Below are 14,033 nucleotides of genomic sequence, written 5' to 3' on the forward strand. Positions count from 1 at the left end.
ATAAGCAAGAAAAAGGGCAGCCGCCAGCTACAAAGTACAGGGTAGCGGCTGAGAGATGAAGAATGACCTGAAGAGTGGGAGTGAAAAGTTAGTGGAAAAAGACAACTCCAGGTGATGCACTAAACAGATTTTTTTTTTCTGAAGAGCATAGTTGGCTATGCTTATGACTACTGTGATTACCAGAGTGTCCAAGCCAAATGCAAACTATGTCATTTATCTCCTACTTTCTACCTCTCTCCTACTCTCTGCCTCTTCTTTTTGAGGAATCTCCCTTTTGAGAAAAGAATCCATGCTCCTAGGGTGTTTTCCGGGATCTCTGTTTAGTTGCAGAACGGTGCCAGCTGCTTCTGTAAGAAGGAAGGTAGACCTTTAAGGTCCTTTCTTTTTGCTACTCTTGTATTAGAAATACCTAAAGAACACTGGGGTGAGGTAGAGGCATAAATGGCCTACAGAGATTTGTTGCAGAGACAGCTATAAGTTTGAAAATTGATAATAATGCCTGTGCTATTGATGATTATGTTTATTGTTTCCAAGTGACTATTTAAATATTTTTGAAGCAATATAATTTGATTTGGGGTGGTTGGTGGTAATAGGAAACAGACAAGGAACACGTTTCCTTTACTTCCCCACCACTTTCCCAAGGGCAACTATTGTCTGATCTCAGTGTTTCTGGGCTGAACCAAATATGTCATTAAGAAATCCTAAAACTATTTCTGTTCAGCAGAATGACACTTTTATAAAATCATGTTTGTATAGCTAATTCTTTATTAATGCAAATGAAACCCCAAAGAAATACTTCACTTTTACTTAAATAATAAAATACAGACTATGACATCAGTTCTCTAGCAGTCTGGATAACTGAAATTGCTGTAGCCTTCCAGAAGGATGTGAGCACAAACCTGAGCATTTCATCCAAAACCATTACACTTAGAGGGAAGAGAGAAATGAACTTCTCTGCTCTACTCTGCCTCACTAATGGGTCTCAAACTGCAGCCTAAATGAAAATTTGAATTCAGATCTGAACTGTGCCATATAACATTTCCTGTCATATATTCCAGTTTTTGATTTTTCTCTTCATAGCTGGTCATCCTGATAGCCAGTTTTTATCTCTTACCTTGTTTGTGTTAACTGCCAAAGGGTAAGTATGATCAAATAACATATTAAAGATCTTCCTTGAAACATTACCAATTGCCTTCCAAACTTTTTAAAATACCCTGTATTTCTCTAGTGCTATTATTTTTATTACTGCACACCCATATAAAATGGCATTCACTGCCTCCTTCACTTTAATTCCACACCTCAAATCATAATTATTTTTGCCTGTATAAGAACCATAGACAAAAAGCCTTTATTTCCAATTTCCCAGAAGACTAAATGTATTTTCTATCGGTAGTTTTGAAGCCAATGCACAACAGCATTTTCTGGAAATTATTTCAGGAAAGCAGAAAACACCTCAACTTAAAGTACAAGAAATGTTCCCTGATTACAAATGCAGTTCAATCGTTTCTTTTTGTTTCTAATGTGATCCTCCTGATTTACAGAAAATACTATGAACAATTACGAGGCATAGAGACATTTTCCCACTATTTTATTAATCAGCCATATTGTTGTAACACCTACAGCAGGAATTGGTGTTGCATTGTGGTAGGTGTTGTGCAAGTGATCATTTCTGATTGGCAGTAGATTAGCTATTACAGCAAGCACAGCTGCGGCAGAATCTGCTGTTCCTATGCAAATAACTCTAATAAAAATGGAAATAAGACAGGCAGAAGACCAGTTTTGAAGTAGAATTGTTCCAGAGTGCTCTTCAAAAACCCATCTGTCTTCAAAAATAAGGCCTTGCATTCTTTTTTGATGACAAATAAGACTTTCATAGTATGGGAATAATAGAAACTGAATATAACTGATGACAGACTAGCAATGAAATATGAGGCTACTCCCATATTGCCTATTTAAAGAATGTGATTGTAGGTAGGTACAAGTTGTAACTTGATAGATGTATCCAGATCTTCAGTTGGTGCGAATCCCTTTGGTCCACTGAAATATGTCTAGCCAGTATGATGTGACAATTAGGAGCTTTAACAATACTGAATTCTGCATCTACTTTGCCCTTCAAACTGCTGAACTCATATAAGAAGGTTAACCTTGCTCTTCTCTCAGTCAACATTCCCTTGAGAGTTACATAGTAAAGCTGATCAATGTGATGGGCATTCATACAACAATTTTACACCAGTAAATCAGTGTCTCTGTAAATAAGTTGATTTTTTTTTCTGGCAGAAAGAATAGATTTTTTTGTTTCTTTAGAGCCGATTTACTATTTTAATAAAATATCATAGTTTGCAAAGACAGTAGCATAAACAAAGGAGAGGAAGCAAAAGCATCGTATTTCTTACTGCTCTAAAATAACTATATGCAGTTAAAAAATGAAGTAATCAGTCCAAGGAATAACAGCATGTTCAGTATGTAACAAATGCACAATGCAGTTTATAACAATGGATGACACATAGCATCTTAAGAAATGGGGAAGTGGTTGTCTGAGGCTTAAAATCACCAAGTAGCAGAGGAAAACAGAAGCATAACCTACCCACAAATCACTCCTACAGGGTATTCCAAGAATTTTGCCCATTCCAACCTGTAAGCTAGCAGAGGAACTGAAAATGGGAATCAGTTTGCTGTGACTTCTTTATGCCCTCTGGTGACGATCTTTAACTGTACCATATGTATTTGTGGGATAGATATTATCAGGATTATGTTTACTTTTTCATATATCTTTCATTCAGATCCAAATTACAGTTTTAGAACTTGCTTTCAATCCACGTTTTCAGTTTGCCATGTTTATAAAGAGTGAGAGGCTCCCAGGTATTTAAAACTTGCCTTGTTACATAATCAACTTAGATTCAGTGATGTCTGCTACTTTTTCTTTTTGGTTTTTATATTTCTTTATTCTGAAAAAGTCCAGTGAATCCTGTGATCCTTGACTGTTGCAGGCAGAATAGTTAAGTTTCATTTCTCATTTGGTAGGATCAACTGAGACAGTCAGAATATACTTAAAACTCTGTTTTCAACCAGGTCTACAGCTTTTTGCAAATGAGTCAAACGTGAGGGGTTGGGGGTTTAGATCTGTAGGAACTGAGCTAAGGTGATAACTCATTTCATTTGGATCAAACTGCCCATCAGATGGTTATCATGCCTTTCAGTCACTGTCAATATTTAAACAAGTGACCCAGACATGAAAGGATGTATCATGAACCCTCTGAGGTGCCCAGTTCTTGCAGCCTGTTTATTCTTCAAGAATGCCTAATGAAAATTTCAGAATGGTAGTACTTAAACACAGCAAAGAAACCAATACTTGGGCAAGGGGTTACGTGGGAGACAACTGGGTGGACTTTGACTATGTAGTGATATGAGTAAGCTTAAAAGTTCAGCTCGGAAATAATCAGTCCAAAGACTAAATCTCCTGTCTATGTTCCAGTTGCATCCATGCGATTACCTAACTCTGTTGCTAGGTACACCTGTCACCTCAGCAATTTAAAGGAATAAGAAATCATTCTGCTTGAAGTCTTCTGTCTATCCACTCTGTATTCAGTATATTTTATGAGAATGTATCATACACATGATTTCTTGCTTTCTCTTTCATTTTGTTTTTCTTCCTTTTTTTTTTTTTCACACAGCAGGGTACAATGTATCATTTTCTTTTATGTTTAGGAGTTAGCCTTTTCTTTCTCTTCACCCTTTCATATATCTTTTTCTGCTACAATATTTTCTGTATTCTATTCCTATCTCTATATTATCTCTCTCAAATGCCTTGCTTAGCTTCCTCTCAAAGTGTTGCCTAATTATAAAGATAGGGAAACATGCCAGTTTTAGCTGGATCCAAACAACTGTTCAAAACAGTCAAGCTTATTTAGAAGACTGAAGTGAGGAGCCAATGCTGCCATACTCTGGTAGTTTTTTGGAAAACACCTGAAGCTTTGCAGAGAACTGTCATTTCAGAGATGACAGAACCACTTTGGCAATGAGTCTGTTACACGAGATGAGCACTGTAACTCCCTTCAGCAAACAGTAGCTTTTTAGCTCCATATTTTTGCTAACAATTATCTGTCAGGAAAGAGTCAAGCCTCATTCCTTGCCTGCAGAGTTATTCCAGTTGCCTAATGATCTGCCCCAAGTCCTCCATCTCCTTGCTTTGAATTTAATGATGAGGCTGGCCAGAAGTTTAGCTGAGAATAACAATCAGTACTAGTCTAAATGCCCTAATTCAGTGCGGTGAGTTGGAAACGCACCCAGTTTCCAGAGTTGCCAAAGTGAGATTTCATATTCTTTTGTGCCATCTACTGAACTGACTTTGAGAGTATCAGAATTCAAGTCTCTCTTGCTAACCAACCATTTTAGAGGCTTTTGATTTCCTATTTCACAGAAGTTCAACAAGTTAAATTTTAAAAAATAAAGCAAATGGAAAACTGTATCTTTGGGAACCCACACTAGCAATTCTACTTCAAAATCAGTGCTTGCAGTTCACAAGTTACTACCTTATACCACTGAACAAAAAAAGTTTAAAGTTTTCTGAATTTAACGCTTCACTGTAGTTCAAACAGTTATGTCCTTGCAGAAAGCACTAAGAGGAAGCAATATCAATATCACCCCTCTTTGAAAAGGGGAAAAAGCCCTCATTAGAAGGTGTAAATGTCAGGAGAATAATTGTTTCCTAAAGTAAATAACCTTGGAAATTTGTTCAAGATGCCAGTACAGGAGAAATTAAGCAATGGAAACCAGGATGGCCTAAAAGCAACCCAAGGCAGTTTAAGATGCCTCTGCTTTGCCTTTTGATTTCAGCTGGGGAGGTGGCCAGGAAGTTGCCACACTGAAAAACAATGAAGATGTCCTTAAAAGGGATGGAAAATGTATGGAGGATGAGCATTCCTTTACGTGTTATAGACTCCTAAAGGACCTAGCTGATGCGCTTCACTGTGAGAGAGTGACGCTATTGCCAGAGTGATGAGGGATAGTTATGCCACAAGAGGATGCAAGGGGATAAGAAGGCTGACTGCATGGATAAAGGCATCACATAAAGCATGCAATAACTTCACAGTGAATTATACTATTCAAAATAACTTCAGTATCTTCTCAGAGAAGCAGCAGTCTCACTGATTTCCTCATATTCTCACCACCTGACACCTAGAGGATGATGAAACTGCACAAATGTGATGTCACCAATGTCCTTCTACCTCAAATCTGGATTTCTCCATAGATTAGCCGGATTATCACCTATCTATGTGTACCTCAGCGTATATGACCACACGAACATAACTCTTCCTTAAGGTATAACTCCAGTATCGCCACCTTCTAATCAAGAATGAGATGTCCAGCAAGTGTCCTACTGCAAACATTACACGTATCATAGTCCGATTTGCTTATGGTTTTCAGTATTCTCTACAAATACCTAATAAAATAACCAAGTATAAAAGGAAATCTTACCTATAACTTTTCCTAGGAAGAGTGCCTTTGGGGAATTGAACTGAATGTCAGATGCTGTTGGCAGGCTGTAACTTGTTGGAGGATAGTGATCAAGCTGGGGAAAGAGAAAAATAAGGTAAAAGTATTTTGAACTGATACGCCCTCTAATAGTGCTACTGAATCACATCTACTCTGTGGAGTTTATGCCACCTCTTATATCTCTGTCTCCAAATGCTCTCATTTATTTTTGATAAAGGTGAAATAACAGTTAATACCCCTTGCTCCATCTCTGCCATCTCTTAAGTTTCACAAAACCTGGAAAAAAACCTACCTAGGACATTTATTTTTTTTCTGGCTGTTCTAGATTTATTTCAGGTTTTGCTCAAATATTTCAATATAATTGTTTAAAATAACAACAATAAAACAGTTTGGTATTATTTGGTATTATTCGGTATTATTTGGTATTATTCAGTATTATTATTATTTGGGACCTCTGTTACTGCTAAAGTGAGATTTACATGCTTTGCAAACAGCAGTATAGCTGGGAATTTGAAACTAATGCAGCTGTTGGCCATTTTCTGCTCCCTCAGAAAATTCCTTTAATTAATAAGGTATAAATATTTGCATTTCACATGTTTATTATTTTTTTGTTGAAAATGTAGTTCAGCTTCCTTGTGATGACACCCATTGAAACCTCAGAAATAAATTCAAGAGTGATCAACTTAGCTAAATAATTTTATCTGTAGGAAATTCATTTTTTCTTTGATATGGTACAGCTTTCACATCATATTAGCCTATTTTTTCCTGACTTTTTAAACTATGGGAAAAATGGGCAGAGAGAGGAAGAAAATGAACTGCCTATGCTCAGTAATAGCACCATTAAGATGGTTCAATACAGCTCAATAGTGTTTTGATGTTCACTTTTTATAAAGGTGAATGGGTGAATTTTTATCTTTGCTGCTGCTATTTATTTTCTTGGGTTTAAATATTATTATACAGGCTTAAAGAGGTCAGAACAACAATCGTTCATTTTATTCTGGCCTTATCTTGGCACCATACAGAATAGAAACTTTTATAGGTGCATTAAGACTTTGCAGGATATAACAGATTGCAAGAATAATTCTGGAGAAGTCACAACACTAAAAGACAAACAATTTTCTTCAAGCTCTTGTTCAGATATGCCTTATTTCTAATTTCTAATTTCAAAATATTATGATCTTGGATTAATTTGTTTTGATGACACTGAAAATGTTCAGTTGTCAAAAGTAAGTGAATGGCAGACAGAATAGAATGGAAGGAAGGGCTGAATCCCATTTCCCCCTTGAATAAAGCGAGCTTGTGTACTTGGAAAGCCATACTTATTTCATACCCATGAATCTTCAGAAGTGATCATCCGAAAAGAACTATAATAACTCAAGAAGAGTGCTTCTGTCTTTCTTACACTGCCCCATAAAACCCCAACATGAGAAGTGCCTACACCTAACGGACAGAGAGGGAAAATGGTCACTGCAGATGCCAGAAGAGCTCTAGCAGATATGTTCAGAAGTGACTTTTAACTGATTATAACTAGCCAGCACACTGATGATTTAGAACTTGGCCATTAGTGTTCCTCAGAATGACAACTGTTAATCTCCCAATTTTAATTGTAGACTTTTGAGTTAAATATATGGCAAAACATAGCAATTTTTTTACTTGCAAATAAGTTTGAGTTTGTTCACAGTATCTCATAAACTCAGAAATAACTGAACAGCTTTCCTCAGATGAGGAGCAGAAATACATCTTTGAACTGAAATTAGGGTTACATAATTTCAAATCAAAAGGAATTTTTTAAAGTTTGCAATCAAGTGAACACAAGGAGTTAAAATACAAAAAGGTTACCAGTCTTAATCACAGCAGGTCCTACTAAGTACAAACTACAAAGTGCTTGCTACTGGTTTCCCTGGTAAAAGAGAAACCAGCACTCTAGCATCCAACATCATATGCATCAGACCCATTGTTAATGAAAGCTGCAGACAGACAAAGTGAGAAAAATATTCCCTTCTTATTTCAGATGACAAATATAGTAATGACTCAGAACTGTCATGACGTTTGTCAGTATGTGTATTAAACTACAATACAGATTTTGGAGAGGCATATAGGAAAAAGGTTGGTGAAAAGCCTAATGAACAAAAAGCTGATTCTCCAGTCTCTCATATCCCTAGATTTTATCCTCGTGTAACTTCATTACCTGCAATGGAATTATTTCTGATGCATTCTGATTGCATAGGATTCATTTGCTAGGTTCTCCTTTGACATATAAGGATGCTATGTGCCAGGTTCTCCTTATATATATACATAAAATATACTGAAGTAAAATAAAATAACTGTAGTAAAATAATCTGATATACTGCCATGTTTTCTGGTATTTGTCAACATTGTTGACATTTAAGTTCTTCCTTTTCCCAAATCAATCAAGCGCACTGTGTTAATATTTCTTTTTATTGTGATATGGCATGCTAGTGGTGGAGTTGATCAGATCATCACTAATCTGACTAGATACTAATAATTGGTAATAATTATTATTTATCTATCTATCAATTTATCTATCAACGTATTGTGGCAATGTTCTAGAGCCCTAGTCATGGTCCAGGTGTCCATTATCAGAGAGAGTATAGGAAACGTAATAAAGTCATCGTTGCCTAATGCAAAGGTGTCCCTACTGGAAAATGCTAATTGTGTCTATAGGATAGAACTGGAAATGAAAAATCACTTTAAATGATGAATCACTCTAAGCATTCACATGCACAAATACAGAGTATCAAATACTGCCAGCTGTGGTGTGGTGAAATTCCTTTTGTCTTCAGCGAGAATTCAGGATGTGGAAAGGCTGGCACATAATGGATTAAAACACAATCTCTATGTTAGCCATGCATAGCTATAGCTTGTTTCTTTGCAATGTAGGTCACTGCAAGAATACCAGGCTTGTCTTCTGCCTCTGCCCATGCAGTACAACAGCAGCTTTGAGGTCTAGGTTTTATTGTTAAGACACCCTGTAAATTGGGCCCAGAATATCTAATATATCACCGAAGCCTCACGTTTTGTAGTTCAGGTTATCAAACACGCTATATTTGCTAAGAAGCTCTTCTGAGACCCTGGTGAAAAGGGCGTTGCAAACCTCACCATTCACAAGCTTTGCCATTCCTGGCAAAAACACATAATGGCACTCACATTTAAAATAAGTGAAAAGACACCAGTATTCTGTGACTGTAATCCCAGAAGAATGGCACTGTATTTCACCAAATCCCTCAAGCTGGCTTGTGGGCATGAGCTGCACATCTCTGGAAATGGAAATGGTGCCAGTGTTGTGCCAGGGGAGCAAAAGGCAGGGGACTGGAGCTCCCTTGCCCTCTCCCCTTTCCGTCCTCTTATTCTTGCCTTCTGACAAATCCATATCTGCATATGCACAGCACTGAGGCACAGGATCACCCGCAGAGATACCTACACAGAGCTATCTGATGGGATTTCTGTGGAAAAGCTCAAACTGATAGGCTGCAGCAGGACTTGCAGCAAGACCATGAAGTTTTCTTGTACAGCACAATAGGAATCAGAGATATGGGCAGGTCCCCCCCAACTGGAACAGTTTAGTTAGAGGTGATCTTGATCAGATTAAAAATAAAAATAAAAATAAAAAAATCCTTGCAGTGACCTGGTCTTGCCTTGAGCCTTTGAGACTTCAGCATGGCAGAGCACAGGGTCAGGGTGCAGAAGCAAAAGACCCTGCTGCAAATGGGAGCCCTGGAAGGCAACAACGAGACTCAAACACTGTGTTGCACTGCAGACCCTAACAGTTACAGCTCACCGCTTAGGGACATTAGCTTTTAATTGACCTGTTACGCTGAATCAATACCTGAATCTATCTATGCATATATATTTTTCACATCTAGTTTCAGTCAAGCAAAGATTTCAGAATGAGTTCAATTATGAATCTTTTTAAGGGTTCAATAACTCTGTTTGAAGTTTGATTCCTGGATAGAATGACACTCCATTTTGAATCTGTGGATACTTGAATTTATGGCCTTGTCATCGAAAGAGGGCCAACATTTCTGATTAGAGACAGAGCCAGCTGCCACCCCATCGGCAGCTCTGGAATCTCTTGTATCGGTGGGGAAGCTTTGATTGCTTTCCACATCCAAACTTTGCGAGAAATGCCCTTTTCTGATGCTAGGACTTGAAACAAAACAGTTCACCACAAAACAAGGGAGTGAATGGTGAGATTTCTGTCCTCTTGTTTTTATTGCTCGTCTTTGTTCTAAACTGACACTATCTAATAAAGGAAAAACATTTTTCAGAAAAACTTAATTTAGGATTTTTTTAGGTCAGTGAGTAGGACCACACACTGAATTATTTTCAAAGTTGTATTTTACTGCCATCCAGTGGGTGCTCAAGTGTAAGCAGCTAGAACTGAACAGCCTACAATCTTCATATGAAATACTAGGCTACATCAGTCTTATATAAGACACAATAAAAATGGAATTACTAGTATCAAATGACATTTGAAAAGAAGATATTGCATTATTTAATGAAAATAAAATAAAATCTTTGCATATGTACAGTTTGATGTCAAGAATTTGTGTTAGATTACAGTTTTAAAATTATATTTAAGATTTTTCATTACAAGTACTTTTCTTTAAAAAATCATTAATTTCATTTGAGTTGAAGAGAAAGCCACAGCATGGCTTTGAGCACCGCACAGACTGACATCCCAGGGAACTCGTGGCTTCAGCTCTCAAGTCAGATCAAGCCAACCAGAGTGCCTTGAGTTGAAGTTGCTGGGGTTTAAGCAGAAGTTCAATAAAATGCTTTTTTTTTTTTTAAATTACTGTTCATTTTGATAATATAACAAATCCTAACTGAGATTAAGAGATATATCAACATAAAGGCACGTATAATGTCCACATCACCTTTTTATTCTAGGAAAAGAAACCTACACAATAAGACAAATTCCATGAAAAATTCTGTCTCTTGTTAAGATTTATCTAGGGTTTTCTTATATGTATAAGCATACATTTAAAGGACATATATAAATATATGTGGTATGTAAATATATAAATATATATATTTACACATATTGAGTGTGTATATATATCTATATCTGTATCATTGTCAGTCCAGTCTGTGTTTGTGTATTAAACTTTCTTATGCTGAAAACTTTTATAAAGAAGAATTTCAAAATCTTGAAATTCAAAAATAATGCTGTAATGCTTAATCTTGCATCATTTGAAGTCAATAGAGCTTTGCTATTGACTTCAGTAATAGCAGGATCCAGAACTGGATGTGTTATCATCATGACCAATGTAATATTCCCATTCTGCATTATTATAATGATTTATTACTTGTATTAAAAGACTATCTTGTCCTGGACAAGGGCTTTTTTGTGCTAAGTGCTATAATATTGCATAACAAAAAGATGGTTCCTGCTCAAAAATGCTTACAAACTTAGAATAAGAGACAGCAGATGTCAACAGACAGGCATGAGATCCCACAGAAATAATGAGGCGGTGTGTGGATGTTTATAAGGAGTTCCCTCCAAGCACAAATGGGTGATAGTATTTGGCTTTCAGGGTTGACTGAAATCTGAACTCTTAATGGTGAAAGAGATGATTATTCACATGCAGAAAGGTTAGGAGAAAAACTGAGAAACTGAAGACACTGTATATTTTTAACACAACAGAAAAAGAGAAGATTCAGGGGACAGGTCTGTAATTGTTTAGGGTGATCACAGCCAATGTCACCATAATTCAATTCCTTCCTTAGTGTGGCACTAGTGCTTCACCGAGCTTCTGTAAAGTCAGTTTTCTGCCAGGTTAGGTCCTTGACCCAGCTTATTGTGGAGCAGACTGGGGCCAGAGCTGGGGCAAGACAGAGCATGTAAATAAACAGTAGATTGAGAGAAGTAGTGAGGACCATAAAGCCAGCAATTTGGACTGGCTTAGACTGCTGTGGACCTGCAGCCTCACCCATCTGGACCCCATATACCTCACTGGCATGGTGTAAAGCTAACTTAAGGTTTGCATTGTGCTTTGAGCACTTCAGATGAAATTTCTGCAGTAGTATAGTTAATATAGTTTAGGCACAACTCCAGATCTGTTTTGCCAGATTAATATACTGATTCGTCTACTGCAGCTTTTATAAAAATCAACTGCAGTCTTTTATAATAGTCTTTTTTTTTCAGGGATTTAAATTAGAAACCTGATCAACACAGGATACATTGCAGAAAAAAATAAATATATGAAGCTGTTTTCTCATTAAAAACATAAGTCCCTTATCTGCTATAAACTCCGATATTTTCCTGAAGCCACTGTTGCTCTAATAAAAAATATCATGGGATAATTTGGCCCAATATAAAAAAAAATGAGAACCTGGATAAAATTTAAAGGGAAACTTAGATAGACATCTCAAAATGTGACAGAGGTACCGATAAGAAAAGGACACTATTTTGTATGGCTGCCTTCAATTTAAACAAAACTCTGATATTTCTTTCCGATATCTGTGGACTTTTATTGCTCTGTTTAATAGATGAATAACATCAAATGTTAATATAATGCCAAGTTATTAAAATGAAAGATATCTACTCCATGTGCCTAAAGATGACTTTCACAGGACATTAATTTGTCCAATATGTGCTGCCATATAATGAAAAGCACCTATTTCATGCTAAGTTTTGACTTTTTTAGGCTTAGTGTTAGACTGAAAATACTTAATGATTCTTTCTTTCTTTGTTTCTGTAATTCCAATAAAAATTGATGCCAAAACAGTAATCGTACAGGCTAAGGAAACCACATTTGCCATTAGAAACAGATATAGAAGAAGGAAATGGTCTCAATGTAAGTCAACTTTTGGCAATGTGTGTTGGGAGGCAGATAAGCTGCAAGACATGCTCTGCAGCCCTTCGCTCTGACACGCAGCCTGGGCAAGCTCCCAGACCCTACCCTGCTCCCTTGTGCCCTGGTCACCCTGGCTTTTCTTCCAATGGAAACTGGGCTGCAGGCTGAAGAAGACATTTCACTTACTGGTCTTATCATGCTATGTGGCCTGGATATAACCAAAGCTTGGGACAAGCAGACAGAAAAATTCCTCTGAATCCAACAATACAGGCTTTGCTGAAAAGATGCGAGAAAAAGGATGGATCTACAAGAGAATTCTTCTCTTCCCAAGCAGTTTTACACAACAGAACGTAGACAAAAATATTCTTCCAAAAGGCCTCAAGCTTTGAAACTCTCTTAGCTGATGCACAGAGAGGGAAAAACTTCTTCAATGATATATACTTCAGCCTCTGCCTCTGCCCCTAAGCAGCAGGTACAAGGAAGGTAGCAGCTTCAGGTCTTACAACCATGAAACCAGAGGGCGAGATGCTGCCGTCAGATGCACACGAGGGGCTCTACTGATTGCATTTTCCCCACTGATTTCAGTGGGAGCTGCATATTTGCCAATTAGAGGAAAATATGTCTCCAGTGTCCCGATCTTTAGGGTAATGATGTTTTACTCTCTTGTTTACTGATGAGTGAAAAAGATTCTTGTTTATGAAAATCTTTCATCTGACTTTCAGCAGGCTGTGATTCTGTAGGGATGTGCTCATTTATCATGGCAGATGCCACTTACCAACTCCATCTTGCAAAAAAGAGAAGTAGAAATGGCTCATTTACGAGCTTCCTGCCTACCTATACTGCTGTCTTTCCCTGAAAGATTGTAAGTTCTGTTGTAAAATAAAAAAGTTGAATAAATTCAATGATGGATAAATCAAGGAAACTGCTAGTAGCTCATGGATATTCTGTGAGTACAAAAGAACAGGTAAGAAAATTATTAAGTTGTGAATTATTCATTCACTTCTGATTCTAATGCATAGAATTTAAATTCTGCTCTGCTGTTTCTTACAGTTATTTACAGAAACTTTTAAGAACTGAGCATCCAGTCTTCTAAAACTTTCATAACATCATTATACTTGGAAGAAATTTTGAGTAAACAAAGATCAGGGTCTGTATTTCTTCATATCTAGGAACATATATGGCGTTTAGGGTTACAGGAATAAAATACCGTATCAATATAAGCTTTTTTTTTATTTTTAAAACTTCTCCTATCAACAACTTTTTCTTATGCTATGTGGTTGCTTACTCATGAAAAAACTATACATTTTGAAATGTGAGCAAAGAACATTTTCTTATGACTTCTGATTCAGAACAAATGCTTAGTAGCTATGGCTAAACTGAGCACTGATGCATTAAACATGCAGATGTAATGTGTGTTCTGCTCTAGAAAATGGTCTGAGTTTGCCTTTCTATTGCATTTTGAGTAATACATTGCCATTGCAGAATGGCAATACATTGCAGAAATAAAGTATCTCCAGGGATTTTAAATAATTCATTTCAACAGGAAGGCCTCTGCTATTAATGGAAGAAAAGATTTTTCTTTCTTTAAGGTAAAAACTGCCTGGATATTTATTAAATATCCTTTTAGTGTAATAGATATAACTGACTAGAAAAAAAAAGCAGTTTGTTTTGATGGAAAAGCTTACAGTCGATTATTGATATTAACTATGGCTTATG

At 36.8% G+C, this 14,033-nt stretch overlaps 1 protein-coding gene across 1 annotated transcript in view; it reads right to left on the minus strand.

Moving 5' to 3' along the window:
• CNTNAP2 (contactin associated protein 2) overlaps positions 1–14,033 on the minus strand; it is a 1,164,397-nt gene that overhangs the window by 60,962 nt on the left and 1,089,402 nt on the right. Inside the window, exon 21 of the mRNA XM_013955738.2 lies at positions 5,476–5,569. Coding sequence (XP_013811192.2) covers positions 5,476–5,569 — 94 coding nt within the window. The remainder of the gene's footprint in view (positions 1–5,475; positions 5,570–14,033) is intronic.

The sequence above is a fragment of the Apteryx mantelli genome, chromosome 2 (assembly GCF_036417845.1).
Source record: "Apteryx mantelli isolate bAptMan1 chromosome 2, bAptMan1.hap1, whole genome shotgun sequence".
NCBI classification, from domain to species: domain Eukaryota; kingdom Metazoa; phylum Chordata; class Aves; order Apterygiformes; family Apterygidae; genus Apteryx; species Apteryx mantelli.